Source organism: Peromyscus eremicus, chromosome 8b (genome assembly GCF_949786415.1).
Source record: "Peromyscus eremicus chromosome 8b, PerEre_H2_v1, whole genome shotgun sequence".
In the NCBI taxonomy this organism is placed as follows: Eukaryota; Metazoa; Chordata; class Mammalia; order Rodentia; family Cricetidae; genus Peromyscus; species Peromyscus eremicus.
In genome coordinates, this window is record NC_081424.1 from 37,295,284 (window position 1) to 37,314,923 (window position 19,640).

Sequence of the window (19,640 nt, forward strand, 5' to 3'; positions counted from 1 at the left end):
GACCTGCTGAACCGGGGCCCTGATGGCTTGTGGTCCCCTCTAGCTGGACTCAAAGATAACTAGAGTTCTCTCCAACTGGTATCCTCAATGAATGAATGGACCACTCACTGGAGACCCCAAAACTAAAAACACTGCTGACTGGGACCCAGCTCCCTGGAATACAGGAGTCCCTGCTGAATGGAATTGCCTGTGACTAGGGTTCCCACTGACTGGCATACCTATTGGCTGGAGTTCCTACTGACTTGCATCCCTATTGGCTGGAGTTCCCACTGACTGGCATCCCTATTGGCTGGAGTTCCTACTGACTGGAAACTAAAGTCCCTGCTTACTGAGGTACCACTGGCTGGACTCCATGCTGACTGTGACACAGTTCTACTTATCTTAGCTGGCTGCCTTCCCTCAAAGATTGGAATGGACAGATAGTGAAGGGAGACAAAAGAGAGAGTTTTATTTCCAACACAGGAGCAACTAGACATATACACACACACAAAAGAAATACAACGCAGAAAGTAGAAACTCTGACACTCTCGGTGGCAGCAGGATGCCATTCAAGAGAGACTGGGAGAGTTGCAGCTGTCATCTTTCAGAGGCCCCCAAAACCAGTGAAGAGCAGTCCTCTGTGGAGAGCAGTTTCCAGAAGCAGCAGGTCTCAGAGGGCGGAACTGTAGGTAATCCCCTCCACAGGAGCTAGCCCCTCTGTTGTAGCTGCAGGTTGAGTTTTAGTGGATGGAGCAGGAATGAGCTCCCAGCCCGAGCTGGAGCATCAAGTCTGGGGTGGTCCATTTCTGGAAAGTCTTGAGGGCAGCACCAGCCTCCCTCCTCTTTCTTTTCTGACAAGCAGGGCAGTGTGTCCAACTGTGAACTCTCCAGTCTTCCTCTGATGTCAGGTCGCCTGGGTACTGGGACATCAGCCAGAAACAGGAGCCACATGAGAGGCAGACTGGGAAAACACAGACTTCCATGCTGCTTGGTTGGGCTTCTGCATGTGCTGAGATGGAGAGGCCAGTCAGAAGAAAGCCTGTCAAACCCAGAGAAGAGCAAGTCAAAGGCTGCTAAAACTGGAGTGATGGGGTGGTTTCCAGCAGAGATGCTGTCTGTCCCCTCTGTCCCTTCTATGTGGAAGAGGAAGCTGGACAGGAGGGATGGGGGACTGTGTCCCCAGATTACAGTTGAGGATTTGCCTGTATCCTGGTCTGGCAGCCAGGATTGTTCCTTTTGTTCTAGTTGATGCTGTTTATTTCCAGCTGTTTATTTTGCATCAATGGCCCTTCTCTCATCAGCTGGAATTCCCCGAGAGACTCCCAGATGGCAGGAGTACTCCCATGTAGAAATCTCCACTATGTGTTACCTCCCTCCTAGACAAAGGAATATTCGAGACCAGGAACGATGAGCACATAGCAGGCAGGATTTCCCACACCCCTTCTCTTGCAGCTGTGTGTGTCCACGTAAGGAGAACGACACAGTGACTACAGAATCGTGGAGCTCAGTGTCCTGTGTCTGGCCGCTTTAAGTGCAAGGAGGCTCAAGACAGAGACTCTTAATGACTGTGAACACCCTGCAATGCATTGCTCTCCAAGCTGGTTCCTCCTGTCTGAAAGTTAGTTCTTTGTCACCTTCTCATCACATCTCTCTTTGCTCCCACTACGAAATCCATCACAATCATACCCAGGGCCTCAGTCACAGCCCCACCTTCCTCCATTCTCATTCTGTGATAAACATCATTCTACGCTTTAATTCTAGTTCACCTTTTTGGTTCTTCACAAGAAAGATGGTTTTGTACATCCTGCATAATGGCCTACAATCACTGTGCTTTGGGTTTGGAATGAGGATTTCAAATCTAAGTAAAGGCTTGAAATGACATTATAGAAGAGTAGATAGAAAAGACACATCACATTGGAGGTTGACAAACATCAACCAGATGATTGGGGTATCCCAATTGAGAGAATAATCAAAATGTGACAAGATCTAATCAGGATCAAATCAGGGGGCACGCAAGCATCAGGTTAATGTCATAAGGGGACAACCTTTGAGGTTGCCACCTTGGGTTCCAATTCAGCTTTCACTTGAGCTTCCCTGGTGAAAATTCTGGCTTTTCATTCCCACTACAGGCATGTTTACATCATGGGACAAATGACAGTCAAATCTGTTGGCAATGGCAGTGGACCTGCTAGCTGTTCTCAGAAACAGTATTTTTACTCTTGGGCTGTTTTGCTCTTATTTTTCCCTTTGTCTGGGATGGACCAGCCCATGCTCAAACAGGGCTTAAGACACATTGAAACAACTATGCTTCATTCTGAAGTTTAAGGGACTACACTTCAGGCTGTGCTATTTAGGGTTTTGATAACTTGACATAAGCTAGGGTCATCTAGAAAGAGGGAGACTCTGTTGAGGAAACTCCTCCATCAGAGAGCCTGTAGGCAAGTCTGTGGGGGCATTTTGTTGATTAATGATGGATTTAGAGGACACAGCCTCTGTAGGAGGCATCATCACTGGACAGGTTGTCCTGGGGGTATAAGGCAGAAAGCAGTACATGATAATGGGGATCATGCCAGGAAAACATATTCTTCCATGGTCTCTGCTTCAATTCCTGCCCATAGGTTCCTTCTCTGAGTTCCAACCTTGGGTTTCCGTAATGACGGACTGTGATTGGGACATGAAAGCCAAATAAACCCTGTGCCCCGACAACATTACCTTTGGTCAGTATTAAATCACAGCAACAGAAAGCAAATTAAGACAGAAAATTGCACCATGATTGTGGGGTTTTTGCTGTGATAGAGGTGACCATGCTGGCACGGGGAGGATTGTGGAAGTGTTTGAAAGCCTGCACTGAGCCTCTGTTCTCAAAGCTTAATGGGCTGTCTTGTGAGGGATGGCAGAGAAGGATGAGAGAAATGCATAGAATGGAGGCCTGGATGGTGATGTTTGAGAGAGAAGTAGATGCTATATTAGCCATTTAGTCTATATTTTGAACTAATAACCTATGGTTTCTGGTCAGCAGAGACTGGAGAATCAGCTTTGATTAAAATGGTTTGATCAGAATAATTAAGGAGAAACCTTACTTAGTTGGGACAATTGATGCAACTTAGCTTCGGCTGAGACATCAGTGAAGATTAAGAAGACACAGGCATCATGGAGCCAAGATCTCCTGAAAAGTATTTCCTCAGCGTCATCACATAGAAGCTGTGGTCCAGGGCTGGCAAAGGCTGCATCTCATGCTGGCAGCCAGGATGGATAATGTGTCAGAATTTCCCATGTGGTCCTGGTGTTGGATGCATGAAAGCTGAAGGGTCAAAGGGCTGTGGAGAACAGCTGTGAGAGGCCATAGTTGAAGATGTAGCCTCCTTGCAGAGCAGACCCCAGCATTGTGGAGAAGACAGGACTGTGGGATGACCAACAAGAATAGTGATGGGTGTGGCTTTAATCAGGCTGACCTGACAAGACAGGACGTGTGTGCTGCAGACACCACATCACAGGAACACAGAGGAGGAGTGGAACCCAGAGGAGCCTGAGTCCTGGGCTTTGGATACTGAGCCACAGCATCTGATTTACACGAGACATTGGTTTTGATTTGATTGTGACTGAGTCCTGGTTCTTCCCTCTTGGAGTAAGAAAGAATTTTAGTTGTTTTTGATGTTAGGGGAGCCCACATCACACAGTATCTAGATGTTTTTCTGTACTCTGTGAATATATGTTGTTCCCATTGGTTAATAAATAAGCTGCTTTGGCCTATGGCAAGGCAGCTTAGATGCAGGTCAAAAACCATGGAGAGAGACAGAAAAGGGAAAGGAGGAGTCTGGAGAGATGCCAGCCTGCAGCCCAAGGAACAACATGCCAGTAGACCAGTAAGCCACAGAACATGTGGCAAAACAGAGATTAATAGAAATGGGTTAATTTAATATATAAGAGCTAGCTAGCAAGAGGCCTGCCATAGACCGTAGAGTTTGTAAATAACATTAAGCCTCTGAGTGATTTTTTTTTTTTTTTTTTTTTGGTTTTTCGAGACAGGGTTTCTCTGTGTAGCTTTGCGCCTTTCCTGGAACTCACTTGGTAGCCCAGGCTGGCCTGGAACTCACAGAGATCCACCTGGCTCTGCCTCCCGAGTGCTGGGATTAAAGGCGTGCGCCACCACCGCCCGGCTCTGAGTGATTATTTTATAAGCAGCTGCAGGACTACAGAGAGGGGGTGGTGGCTAGCCAGGACCAGAGAAACCTTCTGGCTATATTTGGCACTCACTGTTAGGCATTGAGCCATATAGACCTAAGAAAGCTTAAAGATTCTGAACACACAGAAATGGAGTCACACTGGGCTTCCTAGTCTCACAGATTCATGCCAGCAGCAGCACAGACTCATTTCCTGACAGCTGCCTGAAAGGTGGAGCTGGCTGCCAGCCACCAGGAGCTAAGTGGCGTGGTGGATTCCAGTTGCAGTACCCAGTGGCGGCTCCAAGCGCCATGCAACGTGGTGTGTGGTGGATACAGCTTTTGCTAGTACAGACCAAAAAAAAAAAAAAATGGTTTCTGGGCTACACGCTGCTTTGATGGAGGCATAGACCCACTGCTTCCGAGAGCTGTTAATACACACGGCTCCCAGAGCTGGCGGTAAACATACCACCACCACCACGCTGGGAAGCTGAGGAGGGCGAAGTCAGAAGCCAGGGATGCAGCTTTTATTCTAGCCACACAGCTTTAACAGTTTAAAATCTCTCCTGGTTAGAGAAGGACTGTACATTTATAACAAGACAGATTCAGATGGAATAAAACTCTAAACGGTCAACACTGTGTGCAGAATTGTATGTAGGCTTGGAAGAGAGAGAGGAAAAGGAGTATATGCAATTATATAAAGAAATAAAATTTTTATAAAATAAAGTTTTTAAAGAGACAATAAGAATAATATGAAAGTTAAGCCATGTAAAGATGGAAATCACACATAAGAGTCTGGATTATATTGTCTTTGGGATTTTTTAACTGCAGAAAGATATTTGATTGTAAAGGTTGCTGAGTTAAACCAATATATAGATTTTAAAAGTATCTTGACTTCAAAATTTATGTCCAAGCATACATTGCTTTGGAATAGAGGTTCTGCTTTTCTTTCCACAGAAGATGAGAAGCTGTGGGTTTCTTCCAGGTTAATATGGTTTGACCAGCCAAGACCCTCTAAGAAGTCTCCAGATGATCCAACATCCAGAACAGCTTCAAGGCAACTGGCTCAGAGAATACAGCCTCGCAGACTACTCCAGTCAGGACTTGACCATAATCCTAAAATTATCTTTGTGTCCCCATAAGACTAACTGTGCCCCCAACCAGCAGGAAGTAGTATGAGAAGCTATGCCCAAATTCCCAAAATATTGTTTATAAATGTTTATTTTCATTTTATTTTTTCTTTACTTTATTCAAAGGAGGTTGATTAAAAAGGCAATCTCTTTTTAAAGAAAAAATGAGGATATAGATATGATAAGATAGCAGTGTAGATTATTGAATCTACTATTAAAGAGCAACAACTTATTTAAAATGTTTTACATTGCTATGGATTTTGGTTTACTGATACAAATTTAAAGTTAATTTTGTTATACTATATATATATATTTCTATTCTTATTTTAGGAATTATGTTTATGCAATTCATTTAAAAATGTAAAATATAATTAAAAAATACAGATTAATAATTAGTCATCTATGATAATCAAATTTATAGTCATGATAGTTAAGTTTTCTAGGTATACATAGATATATTTCAATTAGGTAGGTAATCTTCAAACACTTCAAAGACTTAGAGAATGTGGCATTTAAATTGTTTTAAAAAACTTAGACTTTCTGGACAGTGAGACAAGTCTGCTCCTGGCAGCATCAATTTACTTCAAAGAAGATGACGGCCATCGAAGAAACCCCATGTGGAGTTTGCTTTCCTTATGGCAAAAGCTAGCCATTTGGGCAAGAAACTGTTCTTGCCTATACTGCTTGACAAAAGGTTGTATCAAACTGGACATGCAGGACCCATGGGAAAATGACTACTGATTTCTGCCAAAACAAGACAAGATGGTCTTTCAGGTTCCTGCATTGCAGAGGAGACTACCAGACATTCTGCAGGATACAGAGAGAAGCAACTGAAAAAGCTCTAGACCTATAGGCTGAAGATGGATGCCCCGATATTACAGAGGAACTTTGGGCGACTGTCCAGGCAGCCAGTTGTCTCTGTCATTCTAGTTTTTTAGAAGTTGATTACAATGCACTTCCTGTTTACTTAGGTAATATTATACTATTCTGGGGTCTTTGATGTAGTTGAAGACTAAATAGTTATAATTTTCCTTAGTTATGATAAAAGATAAATTAGATATGAAACTTTAGACTCACAAATATAGGCTAGATAGAATTTTGCCAAACACAAATAGACTAGATATTATGACTGTAATTCTTGCTTGATAATGGTTTGTTATATATAATTTTACTATATTAAAGCTAAAACCTTCCTTTTTGATTAGATAGAAAAGGGGAAATGCTGGGGTATGTCTTTCTGTACTCTGTGAATATATGTTGTTCCCATTGGTTAATAAATAAGCTGCTTTGGCCTATGGCAAGGCAGCTTAGAGGCAGGTGGGAAATCCAAGGAGAGAGACAGGAAAAAGAAAGGTGGAGTCTTGAGAGACACCAGCCTGCTGGCCAAGGAACAACATGCCAGCAGACCAGTAAGCCACAGAACACATGGCAAAACATAGATTAATAGAAATGGATTAGTTTAAGAGATAAGAGCTAGCTAGTAAGAGGCCTGCCATAGGTCATAAAGTTTGTAAACAATATTAAGCTTCCGAGTGATTATTTTATGAGTGGCTGTGGGACTGCGGGGCTGGCCAGGACCAGAGAAAACTTCTGGCTACATAGAACCTCCCAACTCATTGCACACCAAGAAACTAAAAATGGTTGTCTCTACACAAGGCCATGAGCAAAAGCATAGATTAAAGCAAAATGTACCTGGATCATGCCTCATACTTCTTGTCATCTCAGTGTCCCCTCACTTTAGAGGGTACACCTTCCTTGGACACCTTTTGTGGGATGACATGCAGCAGAATAGTCTGAGGATGCATGTCCGAATCCTCTTCTTCCATCCTGCCCAGCCCCTGGGCTGCGGGGAGCTTGAGGTTCTGCTCTGTTCCGGGCCACTTGAGGCCTTTTCTGACTGGGAGCTACTGGAGAAGCTGGTGTCTTCCACATCAATCACAATGTTTCTTGGTAAGTAAATACACGGCGCAGTCATAGAGCGCTTGTGACTTCTGCCCAGATTGGGTGTCTTCTCGGGCAGGTCAGGGTCATCCATCTCCTTCCTTTGACTCTGATCAGGGTTTTTTGTGGGTGAGACTAATGTCCGAAGAGAAGGTTCACTGGCCCTTCTCCTGAGGGGCAGGGAAAACATGTCAGGGTCTTCAACAGAAGGGAAAGGTGTTGCCCCTGGGTTGATTACCTTTGTGTGGACATTACTGTCATGGTCCTGGCATGCCTGATACCTCAGTAGGTGGTATACAGCCATGGTTTCATTGAACTTCCTGTGTTTTAAAGATTGTCTTATATCCTGGGCGTCAAACCCAATGTTTTGCATGGCTGCCATAATTTCAAGGTCTGGACAGCTGGTGTCTCCATTGCAATGAATTGTAAACGTCTTTCCCCCTTTCTGAAGCCATGGGTGACGCATGAGGTCCCGCACAGTTGGCCTCTGCCTCGAATTCACTGTTAGTAATAGGCTGATCATGCTCCTTAAGTCTTTGGAAAGCTGATAGGGGATGTCATACCTCCCATGCAGAACTTGTTCCCTGAGTTCTAACAAGGTGGCCCCTGTAAATGGGACAATCCCTGTCACCATATAATATAAGAGGACCCCCAAGGTCCAGACATCTGCTTTGGGGCCATCATAAGGGAAGCCCAGGAAGACTTCAGGAGGAATGAACTGGAAGGTGCCACATGGCTTTTTCAGCTTTTGCCCAGGCCTGAATCTGACACCTAGGCCAAAGTCAATAATTTTCACCATTCCGTGCTCATCCACTATGACATTGTCAGGCTTTAGGTCTCTATGAGCGATGCCTTCATCATGGCAATAGCCTATGGCGCTCAACAGCTGAACTAATATGTTTCTAGCCTCATCTTCCTTCAGGCATCCAGACTTCCGGATGCGATTAAATAGCTGTTCTCCCTCAGCCACTTCCATAATTAAATAAATGTTCCACTCTGTTTCTATCACCTGCAGGAGGGAAACAATGTTAGGATGTCTGAGCATCCTCATGATGTCGACTTCAGACACTGGCGGCTCACACCACTTCTCCTCCTTCACCAGAGCTTTCACAGCGACTGTGGCGCCTGTGAGACGATGCAGGGCCAGCATGACCTTTGCACTGCCACCCTGGCCTAAGGCCTTCAGGATGGTGTACTGCCTGGTGAACACCTCTTCACCAAAGACGCTGGGCACGGTGCTGGGCTCTGAGGACTCCTCCTCCGTATCACTGGACATGGTTGGTAGTGATGCTGCGTCAAAGAGAAGAGGAGGGGAGGGAGACAGGAGATATAAGGGAATGTACAGAGACATGTGGAATGAAAGTCACAAAATCCTGGGCAAGAAAGTCAAAACAAAGGACAAAGTGTAAACCCCACCAACAAGTAGCTTTCAACTCTAGCACCAATGACACACACAGACAAAAAAAAAAAAACCCAACTCGACACCCAAACCAAGACCTAACTCACCATCCACTAAAGTGGAAGGATCCCAGCTCAGGAATGTTCTGGATGCTACTCGAAAAACTTCAGCAGGAACTGGGGGATAGGGAAAGAAATGCATGGAACAAGAATGAGTGAGTAAATAAATACACAAAAGAAAACAAAATTTTAAAACCAATAGCCAAAACCAGACCAGCTACACACAATACCAATCAAAGAAACCCAAGGAAAGCCGAGACGCCTGAATAAATCAAAACAGAAACACCCAAAAGTCCATGAAGTAAATGGAGGCAGACAGGCAAAATAAAAAGAACACCAAACAAGAATTAGAAAATCAAAACCAACCACAAGCCAAATAGGTATAAACTCCAAAGATCAAGAACACTACTAATGATCAATACTATTTTTAAAGTTTTAAAAATTTAAAAAATTTAAAAAGTAAAAGACTAAAGGATGTTAAAATTAAAAAAGAAAATAAAAAATTAAAAATGTGTAACAAAAATTCAAGTCAGAAAACAAGCAAAAAAAAAAAAAAGCTTCAAACACAACTATTAAACACCACAGAAAAATAAGATTATAAGCAGAAAAATAAATAGAACTAAAAACAGAAAACCAAGTGTCCAGGAGCTCGAGAGAGGCCTCGTTCAGTAAAGAATTTCCCTTGCAAGCATGAGGTCCTGAGTTAGATGTAAAAGATCACTCCCCACCACAACAATGAGAACAAAGAATCACCCACACAAAACAGGCCTGGTGTCACCAGCTTTCACCTCAGCACACAGGTGACAGAGGCAGATCCCAGAGGCTCCTGGGCAGCCAGCCTAGCTTAAGTGGAGAAACACAGGCCAGCAAATGACCGCTTTGGAAATTAAGGCTGACACCCTACCTTTAGGAAGTCACTGATGGTGGAGCTCTGGCCTTCACCAGTAGCTGTACAAGGCCGACCGATGAACTCACACACACTCACACGTACACAAGGATGTATATACACACACGGCACACAGTCACACACACACAGAGCACACACACCTACACACAGTCACACACACACACACTGCACACAACCTCACTAGAGATTAGTAAATCACACAGGCTAAAACTCCACCCTGCCTCTTAGACCCACAGAAACCAGGCCAGGCCGCACCATTATATCCACTGGGTGGACTCTCACAATGGCTCATCGTGAGGTCACAGTAGGACATGTGCAGGTCATGGCTGTGCAAAACTCACAGAAACTGAAAGGACTTAGAAACTTCTGGCTCGGGTGGGCTCTGCAGAGCATCATTAGGCTTTAGAGATTGAAGCTGGGCACCATGGCTGGAGGACCCCCACCCCCACACTGCTATCAGAACTGCTAAACACCCCACCGCCCCCACACTCAGGGCCACATGCAGATTCCCAGCAGTGTAGAGGAGCCAGGCATGGGATGGTGTTCTGGTGCCATTCCTGTTGTGGTGATAAAATACCCTGACAAAAAAGCAACACGGCAGAGAAGCTAGTTTATTTCGGTGTACAATTCCTGGTTATAGTCCATCGTTGTGGGGAAATCAAGGCAGGAACCTCAAACAATTAGTCCCATTGCATCTACAGTCAAGAGCAGAGAGAAATAAATGCTTACATGCTAGCTGGATTTCTTCTACTGGGTTCGATGTCTACTCTCTCAGTCACTGATTGTGTGTGTGTGTGTGTGTGTGTGTGTGTGTGTGTGTGTGTGTGTGAAGTATGGGGCTGTCCAGCAAGTCTGATATGTAGCAGTCAGTCTAGGGAGAGCAGCAAGACTTGATGTTTCACATTAAGGGAGATGTTGTGTATCGCTTGGGCTGATGCTTAGCTCTGCATGGTGTTATTTGTGGGGCATGGGGTGCTCATGGTCTTCTATCCAGCACTGTATATGAAGGGCACAGCGTCTGATACACAGTAGTACTTGTGGGCAGAGACCCAGGATTACTGTCTGTTTGAACCTGACCCTAGAGTTTTCTCTGGGCAAATAGGAATGATCATCATGGTGTGTAGACTTGCCTTGTAGACTGGAAAGCTATAGGAGTGGAGGGTGAGTCTAACAGTGCCTGATGCTGGTACTTTATGGGGGAAGGAGAGGGTTCCTAAATGGGCTGGTATCTAGAAGTTTAGGTGGGGCATGGGTGCTGTCCTACAAGGCCTGATACCTCATCATGTGTGAGGCAATGCAGGGGGCTGGTGAGCAGTCACTAATGCGGCCACTGTATGAGTGACATGGACGGTGTGGTAGGGGTGAGTCTAACCAGACCTGAAATCTAGTAGTGCATGGGAGGTCAGGTGAGAGCAGTGGGAACAAATAATCAGTAATATGTCCGGCCAAGTGGCAGGGCTGTGTTCATCAGGGCACGTTATGAACGTGCATTTGGAGCTGTGTGGGTCAGTGGTCCACTGTGGGATCACATAGCCTGATACATAGCAGTAAGTGTATGAGGATATGATTGCAGGGTGTGATTAATACCACTGTTTGTTGAAGGCATTGTAGGTAGGATGTAGGCAGCACTGCTGGGTACCTATCACAAAATGTGGGCTGGGAGGGGTCCCAGGGGACCTGATTTGTAGCAGTGTACGCAGAGCTGCAGGGGTTGTTGGGCAAGGCCTGATATCATGTGGGCTCTGGCTGTGGGGAACCTGGCCAGCTCACATAGCATGTCTGTGTAGTGTGTGATGTTCAGCAGTGTATGTGGGGCAGTGGGTTAGAGAGATAGCATTGTCCAGCACGATCTAATGAAAACACAGTATGTTGGGTGTTGCTGGAGGTGTTACTATATTCTATGGCCTAATACTTGGCATCTTGTGTGGGATAGAGGGCAGTGGCCAACTGGTACCCAATACATAGTACTTTTTGTGCACCTGCAATAGGAGTGGCGTGTGTGTGTGTGTGTGTGTGTGTGTGTGTGTGTGTATGTGCGTGTGTGTGTGTGCGCGCGCGCGCACGAGTGCGTATAGTGGGACAGCAATTGGGATGTATCCAGAAGAGCTTGATTAAAAAGCAGGGGCATGTTAGGTGACAACCTTTGGCGGTTGTCTTGCAGGGCCCTATACCTAATATGTACTGTGGGATCACATAGCAGTATTTAACTGAACCTGAAACAGTGCAATGTATGTTTCACAAGTTTTATGAGAATTAGGTCTTCAGCAGGACCTGATTCCTAGCAGTGTAAGTGATACGGTGTGTGATAAGGTTTCTAGCCAGGCCTGATGTTTAGACTTTTATATGGGGTAGTGTAAGAGGACAATCCAGCATAGCATGAAAACTATCAGAGTATGTGAGGCAACAAAAGGAGAGGTCATGTCTAGCACATGTCAACTTCTGGGAAGCAGAACCCACCCAACGTCCACCCCTGAAGCCACCCACATATAGTATTACCAAACCTCCCAAATGCACTGCCCCCAGACAGCCCACACATAAACTTAATAGGAATAACTTATCTGACCTTAAAAAACCAAAAAGGAACCTGTTGGGAGCCAGGCTGATACAAGGTTTTCTTAGAGACCCTGATGACAAAGAGAGCAATTGTTCTGTGTCCTTGCCCAGGGACAGACTTGGCACAGTCCAGACTGGGGCTGGAGCCAGGGCCTCGAAGGAGTTAAGGTTTCAGATCCAGGGAATCTGGCTTTTCCCCCTGCAGGGCTGTGGTATCAGTCCTAAGGAATCTGTGTATGAGAGGTGTCCTGTATTCTCTTTGCCAGCATTGTGTGATTTAGCTTTCTGCTGATCCTTGCCCCATTTTGCCCCTGTAAATAATGTAGATGATGCTATACTTAATAAACTTGCTTGGCTAATGCAAGACCTCCTGGTTCCAGTTTTCTGTCTTCTGTATTTTCTAATCCCCAGTACTTCTTGATACCTCGCCATAGGGACCCTTATTCCTGTGGGTTTGGGTCAATATGGAGTGGTAGAATGGGTTTCCCAACATAGTGGAAAACTAGCTGTATATGTGGTCAGCCACAGAAAAGGGTATGTCCAGCATATGTTGTAGTGGGTAGCCATTCCAGCTTTGATCTGGAAGTTCCAACCCCCACTGAGGCTTTGGTAACTATCACGCCTACAAGGCGGGGCGAAGGGAGGGCCCTGAAGACCCGAGATCGGGATGCACCACACTCTCTTCCTTCTTGGACCATGGACACTAGAGGTAGACAGAGGAGAGTTCTCCAGAGAACACCGCCGGACTGCGCTGCGTCTTTCACAGAATCTACAACCTACCTATCCCTTCATTTGTAAGTTACGCCACTAAATAAATCTCCCTTTTAACTACGTGGAGTGGCCTTAATAATTTCACCAATACACATAGGTGGCTGGCCTTGCTGGACAACCTCAATACACTGGAAGGCATCAATCAACCTGCTGGACACACCCCCAGTACATATACATTTATAGATACCAGGGCTTGATGCTACCTCCTTCACATCCGCTGCTAGATGCCAGGCTCTGTTGGATGCTCCCCTCAAGCCATGCCTACACTGTTATGAATTAGGTCTTACTGAATCCCTCCTTCTGCTCTAGATATCATGCTAGAGAACGAGTCCTGCAGGACATACTCCCCCAGCCCCCTCAATGTCTGTAAAAACTCTGTTGTGTTTTAGGCCATGCCGGAAAACCCAGTGTGCCTCATTGCACATACAGTGCTAGTTATCACACGCTACTGGACACCACCCACTCCCTACTTTACATATAACGCTAAAGATTTGGGTGCTGCTGGACACCTGACCAGCACCCCAAATATGCTTCTAGGGTTCAGGTCCTGAGAGATACTTGACTACTAAACTTACCTTCCTAGCAATCAGGCCATGAGGGACACCATTCCCACAAAAACAATGCAAAATAGCAGATCCTCCTGAACTCCTCTACCCTCCCTCAGAAAATGTTAAGGTTCAGACTCTTGTTAGGTACACCATCCCTCCCCCACCCCCATTGTGACTTCACATACACTGCTAGTTATCAGGCCCTGCTTGACACCCTGTTCCTGAGTCCCCACTCCCTCACCCCTGCTACTGAAGCCCCACATAAATGACCAGAAGAGCTGGGGAGCAGAGGCAGCTGGGCAGACAGCAGGGCCTGGTAGCTAGCAATGTATGTGGAATGCTGCCAGGGACTGTGGAGGAAGGCAGGGCCTGGTACCTAGCAGTGCCTGTGGGACAGCAGCGGAGTTTGACATGAAGTAGTTAGTAGGTCAAGCTGGGAAGGGCAGACCTCAGAAGTGTCACGTGAGAGCTGGATAGGACAGCCCCCTTCAGCTTCTTCTGCCTGCCAGCTGCTTTACGTCTTTAAGAGCCTTTGTGTGTGCTATTTGACAAAAATCCATGAAGCAGAAGCAACGTGGGGGCCACATTTGGGTTGACATTCACCTGCTGTTGAGAATCTGTTTTCATAATGTAGTTGAACTACCCTCGGATTTTTCACTCAAGCAGAATATTATAAGTAAAATATATATATATATATATATATATATATATATATATATATATATATATATATATATATGCTGAATTGAGTACATGATTGCAGTAAGGATTGGCTTTTTAGCCAGTATTTAAAGTGTCCCTATGTGTGTGCACCCAGCTTCCTTTATTTCATAAAGAGTGATATGTTAGCTGCTTATACATTCATGTTCATAGATGTGAGGCTAAGCAGTCCTTGGAGTGACCCTCTGCAATGGGATAAACATGTCATTTGGGGGTTGGCTCTACAGCACTGCATCCTCTGCTTCAGGTTGCACATAGCATGGATTTAAAGTATTCCCATGTGGGGAAATATGAGGTTAGTTCTTAGTACTTAGTACTTTAGTACTTTTCTGCTGAGTGTAGGGTTCACCTGCGTCCTCAGAAGGGCCAGTGAGTGCATGGTCAACCAAGATTTGAGGATACATGGACAGGTCACTGGAGTTTGAGACCATGGGAGTAAACTGTGGGAAAGATGCAGTGTGCCCAGACACCGACACATAAGTCACCCTCCACTTCCAAACTGTGTGTCTGACTTTTCTGCTGCGATTGTTGCCGACTGTAGCCTTGAAGAGAGTTTCAAGCAAGAAACATCTTTTCTCCAACCTAGGTTTTCATAATTTTATCTCTTCTAAGTCCATTCCCTATGTATCTGCGGATTAGGTTTTTTATTTGTGTATGATTGTTTGGAGGCCCACAGAGGTTTCCTAGTGAGATATGCGCTTGCTTTACCCAGCAGGGCTGCATAAGGGAATGATCGGATCATGGGCGTGGTTACCACATGTTTGGAAGGGTCTGCACTTGCCTATGAGGTAGGCTTTGGTCTAGCAAGGGGGAAGTCTTTTGCCCTGCCCCTTGGCATTGTTATAAAAGGCCCTTTTGAAGAGACAGAAGGGGCCAGTGGATTTTGATCCAGGTCCTCCTGAAGCTATCCTGTGTTTCTGGTTGTCTCCTCTCTGCTATCTTTCTATCTAAACGTTTCTTATTCTTCTCTCCTCCTCATAGGAATCCATTAAAAGGTGGGAGCTGGCCTCCCACAATATTGATCAGGAATTAGGAGCAAATCAGTCTGCCGATCACATTGAGTAGTGGTGACATCACATGGTCACAGTTCTGTGTTCCTGTGAGCATGTCTTCCTGCTGAGGTTTTTTCGAGATTTATGGTCTACTATGATTTCAGTTTTCCATAATTTTCACCTAATTGGTGTTTATTCACGCTGTCACAAGATGTCACTGCTCATTTTCTTCTAGGCCTGTTTGTCACGTGTACATGGAACTAAAAGCATTATTTATCCCCACATCAGTGTTTAGGAAAACATTTAGATAATTCTTGTTAACTTGCCAGCTAGAGAATGGTGGCTAGTGCTGCATTCCCCACCCCACCCCCCTGCCAGCACCTCCCCTTTGCCTTCTAGGCTGGCAAGGGCTGCTGTTTGCTGTGGACTTTGATCTCTGAACTGAGAATCACTTGTGGGACAAATGGAAACAGCGCTCTACTTTCCCTTTGGCCAGGATCAAGCAGGGGATCTGACTGAGAAAAGTCAGCTACCTTCATTCATCTGAAGTTCTCAGGTCATGCTTGTGGGGGAGAGCATGGTGGAGACTGACCTTTTGCCCATATACCCAGTACCCACGTCAGATTTTTCTTAGGGTAAGCAACAGGATGAATGGCCAACGGAAGCTGGTAAGAACTGAATTGTGTCCCTGGTTGGTTGGGTTTCTAGAGACCAGGCTTTCTATCACACGTCTGCACTGGCCGATTGTAGAGGGTGGGTACCATGAGAACAGCAGCACACTGTACCAGGGGCATAGCAGCACTTTGCGGGGGTGTGCCCAGCTTCATGCAGGGCCAGCTCCGACCTTCACTGTCTGATCTGGCAAGTTATTTTACTTCATTGCTATGGTTTTGGTCATTATCAGGTGAGGATACCTGCTCCCATCTCAAAAGGTTGCAGTGAGGATGCTATGCTTGCACACGGGTGTACTTTGCTCAGGGTCAGGGTTTATCTGTTCTGCTGCTTCTTCAGGATAAGTTTTGCCTGACTTTTGCTCATGGAGGGTCCTTTGTCACAACCTATGTCCTTGTTCCTTACAGTGTGTATTTCCATTTGTAACTTTCCATTCCCAGAGACCAGGAATCATTTCTCATGCATAATTCTTGCAATGTAGAGGCACAATCATATTTAGAATACATTTTATAATACATTTTAAATATTAAAAGCATAATATAAATAACACTGTTACAGTTTTGGTTTCTTAAATTGTCAAAAATCAAGCTCTTTTTTTTTTAACTAGATTAGAATCGTGCAGAATGTTTGAACATGATTTAATTGAGGATGACAGAATTCATTATTTCACACAAAAAGATCTCCAGGAACAGTGCCCTTAGTCAGTAATGTACTGAGGTTTCCAAGGACCTGGACTCTTTACAATCATGCTCTGCCCTTCGTGGTGTGCTAGAATTTGATCCTCAGGATTGATCCTCAGTGAGCTCAAGATGGATGAGCAACTGTGAATAGCACACGCTCACTCAGTGATGCCACCAAACTGGAACCAGCGCTTTGTTCTGTGGTCCCTCAACGAGTAAAGAAACATTCATAGATGCTCCCACATTTTTGCCATCACATCTAGTTGACTTTGGTGGCCTTGAGACTCCTTGCTGGTTTCAGTTGAGGGATTATCTTGGTGGAGTGGGCCGATTCCACTCCTGGGTCTGGGCGGTCTTCAGCCTGTCCTCCCAAAAGGTGACTGCTCAGCATAGGAACCCACTGGGGAAAGGTGAACAGCCTGGGGATGTGTTCACAGCACCTTTGGGCAGTGTAAGAACAACATTTGTTTCCTCCTGAGATCAGAGCATTTAAGAAAATGCTGCTAGGTCTTGACTTTGAGAAGTATTGTGCAGTGTAAGAGGAACATGACTGAATGAGAAGGAAGCTTCTGGGAACTCGCAGGGATGGACCTGCCTCTGTCCAGAGCAGTCATGGACCATCATACCTGAAGTTTTCCCGGGCCCTGTTATTGCCAGCGTGAGCTCCCTGTTGGAGCCCATGTTTTGATGTTCATTTCTGTTGTTCATCCTCATCTGGGAGCAACTTGATGATGAGCATTTTAACGTTTGCGGCCTCACGGTCTCTGGTGTAACTGCTCTATCAGTGTAGTGGAAAAGCAACCACAGACAGTCTGTAGAAGAATGGGCATTGCTGAATATCAGCCGATCCTGATCCCCAGAAACAGCCAGTGGCCTGGGTTTGGCTTGTGGCCTTTGTTTCCTCAACCCTGTCCTAATGTTGACTAACACCCGCTTTCCCTTGTCTTCCCCCCACTTTTGGTCCAGAATTTTATTTTAGAATCGTTTCTGGCCTGTAGAGACATCCTCTTACCCATGCTCCTATCATGAGCTTCTGAACGTGCCACATTTACCCGGATTCATGAACCCACGCCTACCCCGTACTATCCACCATGCTTTGTTCAGATTCATGACTTTCCCGAATGCCCTTTAACTTTCAGTACTTCATCCTGTCCATTACACTGCAACCCACTTTCAGGTCTCCTTGGGGGTCCTCTGCAGGGTGGCTGTCCAAGATGGCCCTTGCTTTTGATGGCACTGACCCCTTCGGCCTGCCCTGGTCAGGTGGTGTGCCTAATGCATCTGGGTTTTCTCATGCTGAGACTGAGTCAGTACTGAGGAGGAGGGCTGCAGAGGGGAAGGTTCATTTTCGCTGGGTTAGGTGAGCAGTGCAGCCACTGGGATGTTCGCTGTAGGCATCTGGTTGGGGTGAAGTTACTCTTCCTGCCCCCCCCAACCCCCCGTCCCGCCTTTTCTAGACTGTACTCTGGGAGGAAGGAACTCTGGAACAGGTGTTTCAAACAAGAACTTACACACTCCCTGTCCTTGGGCCCGAGGGTCCCCATGAATTGTTCTGAATGCTTCTACGTAAATACCATCTCTGTTTATCTAATCATTTACCAATATGGGCTCAGAGAGAATGTCCAGTAGAATTTTATGTTCTGGATGATTATTCAGTCCTGGTTTATTACCTTCCTCAGAGTGTTCAAGCTTTGGCTATTCAGAGGGTCTGACATAGATATTTCTCTCTCTCACCCTCCCCTCCCCCCTTACACTTACATCATGGCACTGTGATAGAATGTGCTCTAGGCTTCTTCTGTACACTTTGTGTCCCCAAAGTAGCTATTTCATCAAGGAGCCCTGGTCCCTTTTGTGAGAGAATGTTTGAAACCAATACATCATGCTATACTTGCTTATTGCTATTTTGTTTAGGCTCTGGTAGCTGACCAAGCAAGAAAATACATGTGTGTAAAGAATACCTGTCTATAAATATTTCTTTTTATGACCATCTCTCTCAGTCTACAGATGAGTTCATGTCGTCTGCAGTTCTTATGCATCATCCCATGGATCATCTGAACTTCTTCCCCTTCATTTATACCTCCCCTCCAGCAGTGAGAGGCATTCATGGTTCAGTGGTTAGCGTAGCCACCCTCTGCTCCATTAGTGAGAAAACTGGCTCCCCCCACCTGCCCTCCATTGCACTTGATTTCCACAGTACAACCATCAGGCTGCTGTAGAACACGGTCCTTCCAGCAAAACAGCCACCATCTCCATCACATGAGAGGCCTTTACTCTCAGGGGTCCGTCGGAACTGGACTTGTTGAGTCTTGATGTTTTCTCATGGAAGGATGGAGTGGTGAGTCATGAGACCCTCCTCTGAGTCTCCAGCCACTCCTGAGTCATTTGTGTGCAATTCTGCCCTTCTTGCCCCTGGTCTTGTGGGCTGGATTCTCAGAATGTGCCAGAGTATTAGGCTGGGACGTGGAATTGGAAAGGGGCTCCCTCTGTGCAGTCTGGGGAAGCCCTCCTCCATGCTGGGTGAAGACATGTCAGTGTGGCTGCTTTAGGGTCACCCGGGCTCCTGACAGTATCCCCTCACCCATCCTTTGCAAGTTAGCCCACTAAATTGGTTCCTCAGTGTGAACTCTGGTGGAATCCTACTTTGGTTTGTCACTGGGGCCTTGTAAAGGGTAGGTGCTGTTTGTAGCTCCCCAGGGATAGCATTCTCACAGCACAGGCAGAGCAGCTTGACCATTGTTAGAAATCGGATTTCCTCTTGAGGACACATAGTTGTTCAGAGTACAACCATTATGTACACTTTTTTTGTCTTACAGAGTCACTCCTGAAGTTATGTGGACTATAAACACACACACTTTGATGGTAATATATTTATTTATGTATTTTTTCACGTTCTGCATTCTTTCCTGGGATTCTCTGATCATCTACATTCATTCATTCATTCATTCATTTATATTCTTTCTGTCTCCGTCGCCCCTATCTCCCCCCCCCCGTGTGTGTGTGTGTGTGTGTGTGTGTGTGTGTGTGTGTGTGTGTGTGTTTGTGTGTGTTTGTGTGTGTGTATGTGAACAGTGGTCAAAAAGTTGAGTGATTTAGTCAGGCTAGTATTGCAATTTGAGAGAAAGTTAATGA

At 45.6% G+C, this 19,640-nt stretch overlaps 1 protein-coding gene across 3 annotated transcripts; it reads right to left on the bottom strand.

Moving 5' to 3' along the window:
- Positions 1-423: 423 nt before the first annotated feature.
- On the bottom strand, positions 424-13,575 carry LOC131918548 (sperm motility kinase Z-like). Of its 3 annotated transcripts, none has more exons than XM_059272691.1 (4): positions 13,475-13,575; positions 8,717-8,785; positions 6,962-8,500; positions 424-1,018 (listed from the first exon to the last, which is right to left on the bottom strand). In XM_059272691.1, the coding sequence occupies exon 3, from the start codon at positions 8,484-8,486 to the stop codon at positions 7,002-7,004; it is 1,485 nt and encodes a 494-aa protein (XP_059128674.1). In that variant the 5' UTR covers positions 8,487-8,500; positions 8,717-8,785; positions 13,475-13,575; the 3' UTR covers positions 424-1,018; positions 6,962-7,001. The 3 variants fall into 3 exon arrangements, with proteins under 3 accessions (XP_059128674.1, XP_059128675.1, XP_059128676.1); XM_059272692.1 differs by lacking the exon at positions 13,475-13,575 and adding an exon at positions 9,573-11,542; XM_059272693.1 differs by lacking the exon at positions 8,717-8,785 and having other exon boundaries at positions 13,475-13,560.
- Between the last annotated feature and the right edge of the window lie 6,065 nt (positions 13,576-19,640).